Below are 15,335 nucleotides of genomic sequence, written 5' to 3' on the forward strand. Positions count from 1 at the left end.
CAGAAAGGCTGGGCGCACCCCTGCAACAGCCCATCTATGTCTTAATTGTTACTAATTGATAAAGGCGACGCATCGTTAACTGCCATTCGATAAATATTCCGATTGTCAAATAATTATTCCTACAACCGATCAAATTTTTTATTTTTATTATTACCTATTGATAATAGCAATGAATTTTTAGCTGCCGTTCGCTAAAGATTCCGATTGTTAAATAATAATTATTCGTTATTTTTTTTTATTCTTACCCATGGCTAACGGCAATGAGTTTTTAACTGCTCGGATTTACGGGGATGATCTAATTTTTTTTAGGAACCGCGCAATAGCAAGTATAGCATCCCCTAAAAGACATTCCCTCTGTTAACCATTTCCTTGACTCCAGAGCAAAAAGTTCTCAGTGTTGCATTAACCCCTTCCTGGCTGAGCCAGTGTGACAGGAGGGAGGAGGAGGGTGCTGCTGGGTGTTGCACTGTCTCTCTGCTCCAGCAGCAGCAGCAGCAGCAGCAGTACTCCCCGGCTGTGGTTGCTAGGGAAACGGCCGCATGGCAACCGGCTGAGAGCCTGGGGGACGTGTGCTGCTGCTGCAGCTGCCTTGCCTTGCTCATTCTCCAGCAGCAGCGCTTCCCTGCACTCTTCTTCTTCCTCCTCCTCCTCCTCCTCGGCTCTGCCAGGGATCCCAGGCTGACAGGGGCAGCCCCAGCAGTGATGGACATGATGATGTTGGTGCAGGGTGCTGCTGCTTGCTGCTCAAACCAGTGGCTGGCCGCTGTCATCCTCAGTGTGTGCTGTCTGCTGCCCTCCTGCTTGCCCGGTGGACAGAGCATGGACTACTCCGGGCCAGGAGTGGACAACCTGGTCGTCAAGCAAGGAGAGACAGCCACGCTTAGGTAGGAGCCCCTGTGCCCGTGCCTGGCATGTCCCTGTCTTGTCTTTATGTTCTTGTTACTACTTTTGGAATTTGCATCCTTTATTTTTGCACTGTTCTTTTGCACTGTGACAACCTTTTGGAGATTTGGGGTTGTGTTCCTCGTCTGCTCAGGATCTGCTTCTTCCTACAGTCACAGTGATACTATTATATATTTTTTTGTGTTGTGTTGCTTTACAGTGGAGACCTCAGGTAGGGGAGCTGTATGGAGGAGACAGAGAGAAGTTGTGTAACTGACACTCCTGGGGAGGGGGCATTCTTCTACACTGCAAGGGGGCAAACCTGCCCTTAGGGACTTGCAATGGTGCTGTGTGCAAGGGTTAATGACTTTCCACCCTGTACTTTGTGTAGGATCATACAGTAATCCATATTGTGCTAATAGCTCCCCCTCCCCATGGTCATAATCTAGTGATAAAGCTGCTTGTGCAATTGCAGACCATGCTCAGCCCCCTGCAAAATGTCACCAGTCTTGTGTTTACTTCATCCCCATGCACAAGTCATAGTGTGTGTCTAAGTGGAACTTGATACTCCCATTGACTTGCATTGCTCCCCTCCATGAATCATTGTCATTAATGCACTGGTATTGCCCCAAAACCCTAAGGCTAGTGGGCAATCACAACCCTCACAAGATGCTGCTGCTTCCCAATAATGTTAAAGCCTCCTTATACTGAGCAGGTATTTGCCTCTTAGCCTTTAATGAGACCACAATCTGTAATGCTATGATCAGGAGTTTACTGGATTAATCATTGCTGATGAGATTACACTTAGTCATTAGCAGGTGCAGGGGAAGGCACTAGTGTGTGTGGGTTATTAGTCACTCTTTGTGTAATGCACTGGAGCATGTGTCTATTCTGTGTCCTATACTATGGATATTACAGGGTTAATATCATAGCTCGTGTGTCCATGTTTGCCTACCTGATCATCTGGCTATGAGTGATACAGAAAACTATAGGATATTCTGTTCTGGTTCCTCTTGTGACTGTTGTGCTACAATGTATCTTGTTGTATCTCTGTGTTTGTCAATATGCATTGTGTATGTATCAGTTCTACCCATAGCAAGTGACTTGCCAGTCAATTCATGTTAAATACTTGCTTATAGGGTATGAAGCATGCCATGTTTTTCACTGCAGCCCTCACCCTACTTCGTGAGTCATTAGTAGATGGGAGATTATGAGATAAACCTTGCTGATGTCTTGTCTTAATAAATGGCATCCACATATGGTGCTGGGGATCTGTTCCAGTCCTCTATGGCTTCAGCGTTGGCCATCGCTTCCCTTCCCCTGCAAACTTTCCTTCATTAAGGCTTACAATTACCAATTGATACTTTGTACTTTGCAGCATCCTTCCTTTGCGTATTGCCATATTGCCATTTCACTTCTCCATCACCGTAGACATCTATGCATTGCTTGATAACCGCAGTCACTTTGATCTGCTCTTTTTTTATTGCCTCGAGCAATCCGAACGTCGTTAAAGTCCTGCTTGCCAGGGGGGACATGGGTTTGGGGTTTGTCTTGCTGAAGCTGATTACGCTGCATTTCGGTGGTGTAGCCTTTTGCGTTTTGTCCTGTGTTTTCATAGAACCTTAAAGTAAACCATTCATCTACTGAGGTCAAGCAGAATGGGAATTCCATGGCATTTATTAAGTGTGTCACATAAAGGGTTAATGGCTGGGATAAGAATTTCTGGGGCTAAAAATCAGTCCAGTGAACGAAGTAAGTGCAGCGAGACAAACAGAGGGGAGCCGAAATACAGGCGAGAGAGATAGGGGAGGCTGGAAAAGTGTGAGCGATTTATGTAACGGCCAATCCACACTGCTCTGATCTATCTAATATCTATCATTCTAATGTATCCCATATCTATCCATCCCATATCTGTCTATCCCATATCTATCTATCTATCTAATATCTATCATTCTAATGTATCCCATATCTATCCATCCCATATCTGCCTATCCCATATCTATCTATCTATCTATCTATCTATCTATCTATCTAATATCTATCATTCTAATGTATCCCATATCTACCCATCCCATATCTGTCTATCCCATATCTATCTATCTATCTAATATCTATTATTCTAATGTATCCCATATCTACCCATCCCATATCTATCTATCTATCTATCTATCTATCTATCTATCTATCATTCTAATGTATCCCATATCTTTCAAAGATAATTTTTATTGAGATTTTTCTTAGTGTATCCCATATCTATCCATCCCATATCTGTCTATCCCATATCTACCCATCCCATATCTATCAACCAATCATTCTAATGTATCCCATATCTATCCATCCCATATTTATCTATCTATCTATCTATCTATCTATCTATCTATCTATCTATCTATCTATCTATCTATCTATCACACATTCCTGTATATCTATACACCTTATTTGTTTGTTTTTGATTTTTTTTTGGGTGGATTTTTTAAGTAAATTCTGTGTCATGTTTTTCTTGTATTTTACTCTTTAATTTCTAATTACTCTTATTCTGCTCTTGTTGTGAATGTGATTGCTGCTGTTATGCCAAAATTTCCCCACTGAGGGACAATAAAGGGATTTTCTTCTTCTTCTTCTTCTTCTTCTTCTTCTCCTTCTTCTCCTTCTTCTCCTTCTTCTTCTTCTCCTTCTTCTCCTTCTCCTTGGCATATTCCTCTACCATTCCCATCGAATCACAATGCAGCCTCCTTGCCCTGACAAGTCTCGGCTCCTCAGTTCGATGCTGCAAGGCTGGATTCTTCTCCTATGACTTGCACAATGAACTTGCGGATATATCAGATTGAGTTGCGAGGTCTGAAAACGACTTCACGTTGACATTTGATGATTGTGAATATTTGCATTTGTGATATTTCGCGAATCTGCCGAGATTCGCTACCCGGAAACCGTGAGGTGGTTGTTATCTCTCTAAATTTTACTTCCCCACCTTGTTGTCTGTTCCAAGACATTTGCATTCACAGTAGGTCGTTCAGACCAATGATATTTCACACTTCATGTAAGATGCGAGCTGGAAATTAATGCAGACCTGACAGTCACGGTGAAGAGACCACACATCGCTGAGGCAGCCCCTGCAGCTGCTATGGGGTCCATGGAGAGGAGTGGTTCCAGTTTTGGTTATTCCTCCCTCATTACCAGTGAACAGGGCTCCCTCCAGACACTGGGTGGGTTAGCACAAGGGTTATGCACACCGTATTTTCTCCAGGGAGGGTAGAAAGGAATGGCCATGTTCATTTGACTTCAATGTCCAATTTTCTCCATTTTCACTCCAGATGATAAGAAAATGCATTTTACAATTTTTAAAGAGAACCCATCATCACCTCTCTTTACATCTCTGTTAGAAACTACTTATACAACAATCCATGAGCCTCTATTCTTAGGACTCTACGGTGCGCCATTCCTTTATAATTTCAGCTAGAAGTTATTCATGAATTACTCACAGTTTTTATTGACGGTCCAGATGAGTGTCACCAGTTGGGGGGGGGGGGGGTGTCCCTGCAAAGTCTTAGGCCTCATGCAAACGAACGTCCCCATCCATGCGATTGCCACAGACGGATGCAGACCCATTCAACTTGAATGGTTCTATGACCCGTCTGCACCGCAAAAAAAAAAAGAACATGTTCTATTTTTTTTGCGGTGCAAACGCATGGAGAGAAACCCCACAGAGGCACTCCGTAGTGCTTCTGTGGGGTTCCGTATCTCCGCTCCTTCCGTATTGCAGACCCATTCGAGCGGTTTGCAGGGCACAATACGGACACGGCTGGGCATGAGGCGTTACGTTTATCCAATCGGCGCTGCCAGCATCAGACTGTGTAGGGAAACACCCACAACTGGTGACTCCCAGCTGGTCTGTCATGTAAACTGCTAGCAATTCATTTGTAACTTCTAGCGGGAATAATAAAGGAATGGCGCGGCATGAGAATAGATGTTCCATGCTGAATGCAAGTGAGGAGAAGTGACAGAACCTCCCTAAGGCTACTTTCACACTCGCGTCATGGATCTGCACAAACGCATCCGTTCAGATAATACAACCGCCTGCATCGGTTCGGAACGGATCCGTTTGTATTATCTTTAAAATAACCAAAACTGATCCGTCTTGAACGCCATTAAAAGTCAATGGGGGACAGATCCGTTTTCTATTATTGCCAGATTGTGTCAGTTAAAACGGATTCGTCCCCATTGACTTACATTGTGTGTCAGGACGGATCCGTTTGGCTCCGCTTCGTCAGACACAAGCAGCGTTTTGGTGTCCGCCTCCAAAGCGGAATTGAGACGGACCGGAGCCAAACTGATGCATTCTGAGCGGATCCTTTTCCATTCAGAATGCATTAAGGGCAAAACTGATCCATTTTGGACGGCGTGTGAGAGCCCTGAACGGATCTCACAAACGGAATGCGAAAACGCCAGTGTGAAAGTAGCGTAAGGGAGAACTCCAAAGCCAAAAAGACACTATACACTATATAGAGTTTGGATGGGTGACACTAAGTGAGCTACTTGTGCAAAGTATATGTACTACTACTATCTAATAATCTATCACTAACTTAAAATACCCCAAATTGGGTCCTAAACTGAAAAATTTGGTCGCCAAATTTAAAATACATATAATTGTAATAAAAAAGACATGGAGGAGAATACAGCACCACATACCTCTTACATCCAGTGACATCTCCTGTCATGTAGACCTTCTCTTTCCTCTTCTCCTCCATTTGACCCGGACCGCCATGACTAATTCTTTCAGCCACATCTCGTCTCTACAGTTTGTAACACAGACACGTTAGATTTCTAAATTTTTCCATCAACCTCCTCATCCTGGTGTCCCCACAGTGTCATCCTGCTGCCACCCCCAATACTGTGCCCGTTGTGCTCCCCAATGCCCCAGGAACTATACTGCTGAAAAAATAGTGACCCTAATAGACATAATTGGGGTAATTTATTAAACTGGTGTAAAGTAGAACTGGATTTCCAAAAGAGCTGTCAAATTTGAAAGGTGGGATCTGATTGGCTGCTATGGGCAACTAAGCCAGTTCTGCATTACACCAGTTTGATAAATTACCCCAAATGTTCCTATAGTGTTCACAGCAGCTTTAATGTCCCCTAGAGCAGTGTTTCCAAACCAGCGTGCCTCCAGCTGTTGCAAAACTACAACTCCCAGCATGCCTGGACAGCCTTTGGCTGTGCGGGCATGCTGAGAGTTGTAGTTTTGCAACAGCTGGAGGCACACTGGTTGGGAAACACTGCCCTAGAGTGCCCCCAATAATAATACCACCCTCTATTGTGCTCCAGGCAATAATCCCTGTATAGTGTCCCCAGAAATAATAGAATTGCCCCTACAGTGCCTCCCCAATAGCAACACCCCCATATAGTAATTTGTACCACACTGCCCCCACATAGTAATCCCCCATAGTAATTTGCCCCCACACAGTAATTTCCCCCAAGCTGCCCTCATATAGTAGTTTGCCCCCACACAGTAATTTCCACCACACTGCCCCCACATAGTAATTTCCACCACACTGCCCCCACATAGTAATTTCCACCACACTGCCCCCACATAGTAATTTCCACCACATTGCCCCCACATAGTAATTTCCACCACACTGCCCCCATATAGTAATTTCCACCACACTGCCCCCACATAGTAATTTCCACCACACTGCCCCCACATAGTAATTTCCACCACATTGCCCCCACATAGTAATTTCCACCACACTGCCCCCATATAGAAATTTCCACCACACTGCCCCCACATAGTAATTTCCACCACACTGCCCCCACATAGTAATTTCCACCACATTGCCCCCACATAGTAATTTCCACCACACTGCCCCCACATAGTAATTTCCACCACACTGCCCCCATATAGTAATTTCCACCACACTGCCCCCACATAGTAATTTCCACCACACTGCCCCCACATAGTAATTTCCACCACACTGCCCCCACATAGTAATTTCCACCACACTGCCCCCACATAGTAATTTCCACCACACTGCCCCCACATAGTAATTTCCACCACATTGCCCCCAGATAGTAATTTCCACCACACTGCCCCCACATAGTAATTTCCACCACATTGCCCCCACATAGTAATTTCCACCACACTGCCCCCACATAGTAATTTCCACCACACTGCCCCCACATAGTAATTTCCACCACATTGCCCCCACATAGTAATTTCCACCACATTGCCCCCACATAGTAATTTCCACCACACTGCCCCCACATAGTAATTTCCACCACATTGCCCCCACATAGTAATTTCCACCACATTGCCCCCACATAGTAATTTCCACCACACTGCCTCCACATAGTAATTTCCACCACACTGCCCCCACATAGTAATTTCCACCACACTGCCCCCACATAGTAATTTGCCCCCACATAGCAACTTCCCCACACTGCCCCCACATAGCAATTTGCCCCCACACTGCCCCATCTAGTAATTTGCCCCCACATAGTAGTCCCTCTCATAATAATTTGGCCCCATACAGCCCCCACATCCCCCCCATGTACTCGATTTATCTTCCCTAATATGTCCTCCTGTGTGTCCCCCCCACATGTCCCCCAAAGTAGGCACATGAAATAAAAATAAAAAAAATGAACAAAAAATGAAAAGCTAAATTCTCACCTATGTCCAGGGCAAGGCGCTTGCTCGCAGAGGAAGGCTGGAAGAGTCAGGCGCGCCACAGTGCTGCGTCCTGACACAGGCGTGCGATGATGTCATCACGCATGCCTGCGCAGGGATTTTACTACCGCATAGGCCTCAGGCCTACAAGGCCTGAAGCCTATGGCGGTGATCGGCGACGGGACAGGGAGCTATGCGCTCCCGTGCCCCGCCGCAGTATGTGGGCGTTCGGGTCAGCGTTGGGCCCCCCAGCGGTGCTGGGCCCGGGGCTGCCGACCCGAACGTCCCTATTGTAATCCGTAAATCCGCCACTGATGCTGAGGACAGACACTCTGAGGGAAGTTTGAACCCCCCTATCCCCCCCCCCTTATCTACGCCCCTGACTAGATTATAAAGGGGCCATCCAACTGAGACAGCCCCTGGTCCTATTCTCTATTAGGTCATATAGACCCCATGGTGATCATATCCCAGTACCTCCCACTGCATCCAGGCTTGCAATGAATGGAGATGTGGCTGCTCATGTGCTTGATTCTCCCCAGTCATTTCTATGAGAGTTAGGCCTCTTGCATTCATGGATGCAGACCCATTCACTTGAATGGGTCCGCAATAACGGAGATGCGGAACGGAAGCACGGATCGGAACCCCACGGAAGCACTCCGTAGTGCTTCTGTCCGTGCCTCCGTACCGCAAAAAAAATAGAGCTTGTTCTATTTTTTTGCGGTGCGGACGGATCACGGACCCAATCGAGTTGAATGGGTATCGATCTGTCTCGGATGTTGGCCGTGCATCGGGGGCCTCAAACTGCGGTCCCCGATGCACGGAACGGATGCACAGCGTTCATGTGCAAGAGGCCTTAGAGTAGGGATGCTCAACCTGCAGCCCTCCAGCTCTTGCAAAACTACAACTCCCAGCATGCCCTTATAGCTGTAGGCTGTCCAGGCATGCTGGGAATGATAGTTTTGCAACAGCTGGAGGGCCACAGGTTGGGCATCCCTGAATTAGAGAAATAGCGGAGCAAACCTGGTGGTGCCATATTTCCCACATATATCTATGACCTCTCAGAAGACTTTCCCGTTTTGCAGGGCCAGTAATGTGATGCTTTTTCTGTGCAAAAACCCCATTTTACTCAACATATTAACTAAATTGCTGTAGATTTTCTTCTTCCATAAACATACTCATAGCCTGTAACTGTGAAATACAGCAGTTTTCTGATTATTTTCTTTTTCACCAGATGTGGATTGAATTGTAAATTGAGGCCTAAAAAAAACAAAAAAAAAAAACCATCTAGTTCTGCTGAGATTTACTGCAGCTGCTTCATGTCGCAGATCTACGATTTCACAATGCGGTTTGCTGAGGTTTCTGTAATATATATATATGGGGATGAGGTGCAGTGGTGAAGTAGATTGATAAGGAGAGGAACAAGACGTTTGGCTGCCTCCAAGAAATGAATGCATGCAAGTGATTCTTCCTAACCCTTTCTTATTTGCAAAAAAAATAAAATAATGGGCAGAACTTGAAGGGTTAATACAATGAGGAATGTGTTCAATAAAACATCAAACTGCTAAAATACAAATATAGTTCTCATTTATTTATTTTGCTATTGCAACATTGTCCTATTACCACCAAGCATAAGGTCTGTAACAGAGGACCTTGGAATGTCCCCTTGGCCCCTTCCCTCTACTGTCTGGCAGCCTGGTCATAGCTGGTACAGTATCTGAGGTAGACCCCTTCCCCCTTGGCATGCCAATGAGAGCGCCCACAGATGTATATGGGGCCCTGCTGTACCGCCATATGACTCCCATTTCATATGGAGACATAAGAACTTTTTTTGGACCAAATTTGTATGAAAAACCAATCATGGCATCCTCCATTGGAGGCAGCATAGCAGAGATAGTCTCCCTACTGCTTTCAGGGCTGAATGCAAAATCCCATGGAAGCATCCTATGGCAGCACACAAAATGTCTATGATTACACAGTACAGAGGAATATGGGCTCTGTGGGCCACCCTGCTGGCTACACATGATGGTTTATGTTGATGTTTCATGGTCAGAAGAGCATAGCATATAGGAATATAACATCCAGAAGCCTGGGTGGCACAATACAACGATATATCATAGTGAATTATGAGTGATGAAGCTGCAATGTTCCTCACTACCTTTCCTGGGTTGTACAGGTAGATGGCCAAGGTGCCGTACCTTAAAGGGTTAGAAAAACATGGCTGCTTTCTTCTAAAACCAGCACCGCTTCTGTCCATGGTCTGTGCCTGGTTTTACATCTCAGCTCTGCAGAGGTGAAGGGGCAGAGTTGCAATGTCAGACATAACCCGTGGACAGGTTCTTCTTTTGAAGGAATGCAACCTTGGTTTTTTCACATCCTGGTCAATCCCTTTAAGCTACCTATAAATATCAGAAAAAATTGCAATTTGTAATTCCATCAAAATAAGCCAACAATCTAATGTGTATTGGACCTCCAGGATTGCACAAGCTGGATTTCTACAGGTTTCTGACAGCAGCTTATTCCCGTCAAAAAATAATAATAAAAAAATTCATACTCAGCCAAGCCGAGTTGGCGTCACGCACAAAGTAGCTATTGGCTGAACTAGAGTTTGGTTGACAACTCTGGTATTTTTCATTTATTGAGACATACCAACTCTGGTCTAGGTCAAACCAGTATTCACTTCTAAGATGTTATAAAGCCTTCCTAAAAACAAACAGACACCACTGGTCTGAAGTCTTAGTATATACAACGTATGAATACTGGTTCTCGACATCGTATCATTTACTGTTTGGGCCGTCAGGCTTCTCAATGTTCATGGTTTCTGTGGTTGTCTTCCTTCATCTTGCTAATGGTCCTTGTCTTCATCGTCTACCTTCCACTCTTCCAAACAGAATGGTCTTCTTCAATGAGTTGGATCTTCTCAGATTACATAGAAAATGAGCAAATGCTTCAGTCTGGTCAATGATGCTTCAAGTAGAAGGTTTGACTTGGTTGACCAAGACTCAAAAAAGGAAACAGCAAATGTCCAAGGCATCCATCCATATGTTCTTTCTCCAGCTTTGCCATACATACAAATCCAAAGGCAATGCCAGAGCCTGGATAATTCTGAATATTACACATTAATATATTAGTGAATGTTCCTTTCTACTAAATATTTAGATTCACCTTCCATTTTAAAAATTCTACCCTATTGTGAAGACGTTTCAGGCGAATGGCCCATATTCATATCTGTAGATATTAGTCAGTATCAGCAACATTAAGAAAAATACCACAGGGATGCCTGTCATTTCACGGCAAATTTACAGCTTGACTCTTGAAGTTATGTCTCCAGAGGATTAAATAAGCTGTCATCTTGTTACAGGAGTTATGAGATAAAAAATGCTGACCACTGGATGTTCATGCTCACCACATCTGCATTGGCAGCCATGTGTGTGGAGGAAGACGCTTAATTGTGTATCACTGGTGGCCCCTTATCCCCCTGTGAAAGCAGAAAAAATTATAAACGCTATATAGGGCTCATTATTGCCAAGGTATTGATTCAGAAGTAGACATCTGCAATAATGGGAACCTTGTGGATCTGAAAGCTTTTTTTCCAGCTCATTCTTTATGTAAAATTACCTGAAATTATATAAAGAAGGACGTACAGTATATATGTATGTGTGTCTGTTCCGCGATCACTCAAAAACGCAACCTGGTATACACATCCCTTGCTACCTGGAAAGAAATCTTGTGGGGGTCTCAGCTCTCTAGGACGTAGGGTTCCTGGGATATTCCCCCAAAATGACCTGCATTAGCCAATACAAGCCTGCAAGTCTTTCACTTCATATCCCAACTGCCATACACACGGTCACATGTCCCTTATCAGCCAATAGAAGCTCGCAGGCCCTTAGTCTCCACATACACACAGTTTTACTCCAGGTTTCCATAACAACCCAGCCATTTGTCTTCACTGCTGTAGGTCAGCTTTAGGCTAGGGCTACACGACGACAATAAGTCGCACGACACATAGCGCACCAATGTCGCGCGACAATTTTTATAATAATAGGCTATGGTGTCGCATGTGACATGCTGTGACTGTGACAGTCGCAGAAAAATCCATCTTGGATGGATTTTTTGCAACAGTCGTCTCGCAGTCGCAGCATGTCACATGTCGCAGTGCCACGCCATAGCCTATCACTATAAAAATTGTCGAGACAAAATGTCACGTGACGCATGTCGTTGTGTAGCCCTAGCATCAAAGGGGCAGGGCACTGTGGAGGTCACTGTTAAAGGGGCGGGCACTGTGGATGTTACTGTTAAGGAGGGCAGGCCGCTGTGGAGGTCACTGTTAAAGGGGCGGGGACCACTATTAAAGGGGCAACTACTGTGAGGTCACTGTTAAGGCAGCGTGGTACTTTGAAGGTCAATGTTAAGGGGGCAGGCCCCTGAGGAGGTCACTGTCAGGGGAGTGGGGTGCTGTGAAACTCAAAGTTAAGGGGATGTGCTGCTGTGGAGGTCCCAGTGGCGGGGGACTTTGGGGGGTCAGTGTAAAGGGGTGGGAGACTGTGGAGTTCACTGTTAAAGGTGCGGGCTGCTGTAGAGGTCACTGTTATGGGGGATGCTGTCGATATCTTTTAACGACACACACAAACAGATGAAAATAAATAGATGAAATATACCCGAGCGAAGCCGAGTCCTTCTGCTAGTTCTAAATAAGAATATTTCAGTGTTAATATAGTTCTTCTCCTCTGTGTCCTCTCTATTCACACCTAGTGCCAAATAAGGCAGCTTACAGACGTGGACAAAATTGTTGGTACCCTTTGGTCAATGAAAGAAAAAGTCACAATGGTCACAGAAATAACTTTAATCTGACAAAAGTAATAATAAATTAAAATTCTATAAATGTTAACCAATGAAAGTCAGACATTGTTTTTCAACTATGCTTCAACAGAATTATGTAAAAAAATAAACTCATGAAACAGGCATGGACAAAAATGATGGTACCCCTAGAAAACACAGAACATAATGTGACCAAAGGGACATGTTAATTCAAGGTGTGTCCACTAATTAGCATCACAGGTGTCTACAACCTTGTAATCAGCCATTGGGCCTATATATATGGCTCCAGGTAATCACTGTGTTGTTTGGTGATATGGTGTGTACCACACTCGACATGGACCAGAGGAAGCAAAGGAAAGAGCTGTCTCAAGAGATCAGAAAGAAAATTATAGACAAGCATGTTAAAGGTAAAGGCTATAAGACCATCTCCAAGCAACTAGATGTTCCTGTGAGTACAGTTGCACATATTATTCATAAGTTTAAGATCCATGGGACTGTAGCCAACCTCCCTGGACGTGGCCGCAGGAGGAAAATTGATGACAAATCTAAGAGACGGATAATCCGAATGGTAACAAAAGAGCCTAGAAAGACTTCTAAAGAGATTCAAGGTGAACTTCATGCTCAAGGAACATCAGTGTCAGATCGCACCATCCGTCGTTGTTTGAGCCAAAGTGGACTACATGGGAGACGACCAAGGAGGACACCATTGTTGAAAACGAATCATAAAAAAGCAAGACTGGAATATGCCAAACTACATGTTGACAAGCCACAAAGCTTCTGGGAGAATGTCCTGTGGACAGATGAGACAAAAATCGAAGTTTTTGCCAAGGCACATCAGCTGTATGTTCACAGACGAAAAAATGAAGCATATCAAGAAAAGAACACTGTCCCTACTGTGAAACATGGAGGAGGCTCTGTTATGTTCTGGGGCTGCTTTGCTGCGTCTGGCACAGGGTGTCTTGAATCTGTGCAGGGTACAATGAAATCTCAAGACTATCAAGGAATTCTAGAGAGAAATGTACTAGCCAGTGTCAGAAAGCTTGGTCTCAGTCGCAGGTCATGGGTCTTGCAACAGGACAATGACCCAAAACACACCGCTAAAAACACCCAAGAATGGCTAAGAGGAAAAAATTGGACTATTCTAAAGTGGCCTTCTATGAGCCCTGACCTCAATCCTATTGAGCATCTTTGGAAGGAGCTGAAACATGCAGTCTGGAAAAGGCACCCTTCAAACCGGACACAACTGGAGCAGTTTGCTCATGAGGAGTGGGCCAAAATACCTGCTGAGAGGTGCAGATGTCTCATTGACAGTTACAGGAAGCGTTTGATTGCAGTGATTGCCTCAAAAGGTTGCGCAACAAAATATTAAGTTAGGGGTACCATCATTTTTGTCCATGCCTGTTTCATGAGTTTATTTTTTTACATAATTCTGTTGAAGCATGGTTGAAAAACAATGTCTGACTTTCATTGGTTAACATTTATAGAATTTTAATTTATTATTACTTTTGTCAGATTAAAGTTATTTCTGTGACCATTGTGACTTTTTCTTTCATTGACCAAAGGGTACCAACAATTTTGTCCACGTCTGTATAAGGTCATATCCATGTTCACATGTCAAGGTATGTGATTCCAGTGTAAATTAAGGTGTGATGGTATTTGGTGATGTCAGTGCACATTAAAGATAATAGTTTCATCATGTCTCAACATGTGGCACAGAGTTTCCATTCACTTTACACTAGAGAAAACTTATTGTCAGTGTGAAAATTAAGTTTCTAAGGCTACTTTCACACTGGCGTTTTAGTGTTCCATTTGTGAGATCCGTTCAGGGCTCTCACACGCTGTCCAAAACGGATCAGTTTTGCCCTAATGCATTCTGAATGGAAAAGGAACCGCTCAGAATGCATCAGTTTGGCTCCGATCAGTCACCATTCCGCTCTGGAGGCTGCCTGCAGCGTTTTGGTGTCCGCCTGACGAAACTACTATAATACTGTCCCTTATATAATGTATAAAAGAGTATAACTACTATAATACTGCCTCCTATATACAAGAACATGACTGATATCATACTACTCAAATGTATAAGAATATACTACTATAATACTGCTCCTATGTACAAGAATATAACTACTATAATACTGCCTCCTATGTACAGGAATATAACTACTATAATACTGCCTCCTATGTACAAGAATATAACTACTATAATACTGCTCCTATGTACAAGAATATAACTACTATAATACTGCTCCTATGTACAAGGATATTACTACTATAATACTGCTCCTATGTACAAGAATATAACTACTATAATACTGCTCCTATGTACAAGACTATAACTACTATAATACTGCTCCTATGTACAAGAATATAACTACTATAATACTGCCCCATATATACATGAATATAACTACTATAATACTGCTCCTATGTACAAGACTATAACTACTATAATACTGCTCCTATGTACAAGAATATAACTACTATAATACTGTTCCTATGTACAAGAATATAACTACTATAATACTGTCTCCTATGTACAAGAATATAACTACTATAATACTGCTCCTATGTACAAGAATATAACTACTATAATACTGCTCCTATGTACAAGAATATAACTACTATAATACTGCTCCTATGTACAAGAATATAACTACTATAATACTGCCTCCTATTTACAAGAATATAACCACTATAATACTGCTCCTATGCACAAGAATATAACTACTATAATACTGCTCCTATATACAAGAATATAACTGCTATAATACTGCTCCTATATACAAGAATATAACTACTATAATACTGTTCCTATGTACAAGAATATAACTACTGTAATACTGCTCCTATGTACAAGAATATAACTACTATAATACTGCCTCCTATGTAGAAGAATATAACTACTATAATACTGCTCATATGTACAAGAATATAACTACTATAATACTGCCTCCTATGTACAGGAATATAACTACTA

The 15,335-nt window shown here is 43.4% G+C and overlaps 1 protein-coding gene across 2 annotated transcripts in view; it reads left to right on the plus strand.

The window, feature by feature from the left end:
• The first annotated feature begins 564 nt into the window (after positions 1-564).
• The window catches only part of NEGR1 (neuronal growth regulator 1), a 488,212-nt gene continuing 473,441 nt past the window's right edge, over positions 565-15,335 (plus strand). For both annotated transcript variants that reach the window (XM_044301363.1, XM_044301364.1), the window contains exon 1: positions 565-884. In XM_044301363.1, the coding sequence (XP_044157298.1) occupies positions 703-884 (182 nt within the window). In that variant the 5' untranslated portion in view covers positions 565-702. The remainder of the gene's footprint in view (positions 885-15,335) is intronic.

This window comes from Bufo gargarizans, chromosome 7 (assembly GCF_014858855.1).
Source record: "Bufo gargarizans isolate SCDJY-AF-19 chromosome 7, ASM1485885v1, whole genome shotgun sequence".
NCBI classification, from domain to species: domain Eukaryota; kingdom Metazoa; phylum Chordata; class Amphibia; order Anura; family Bufonidae; genus Bufo; species Bufo gargarizans.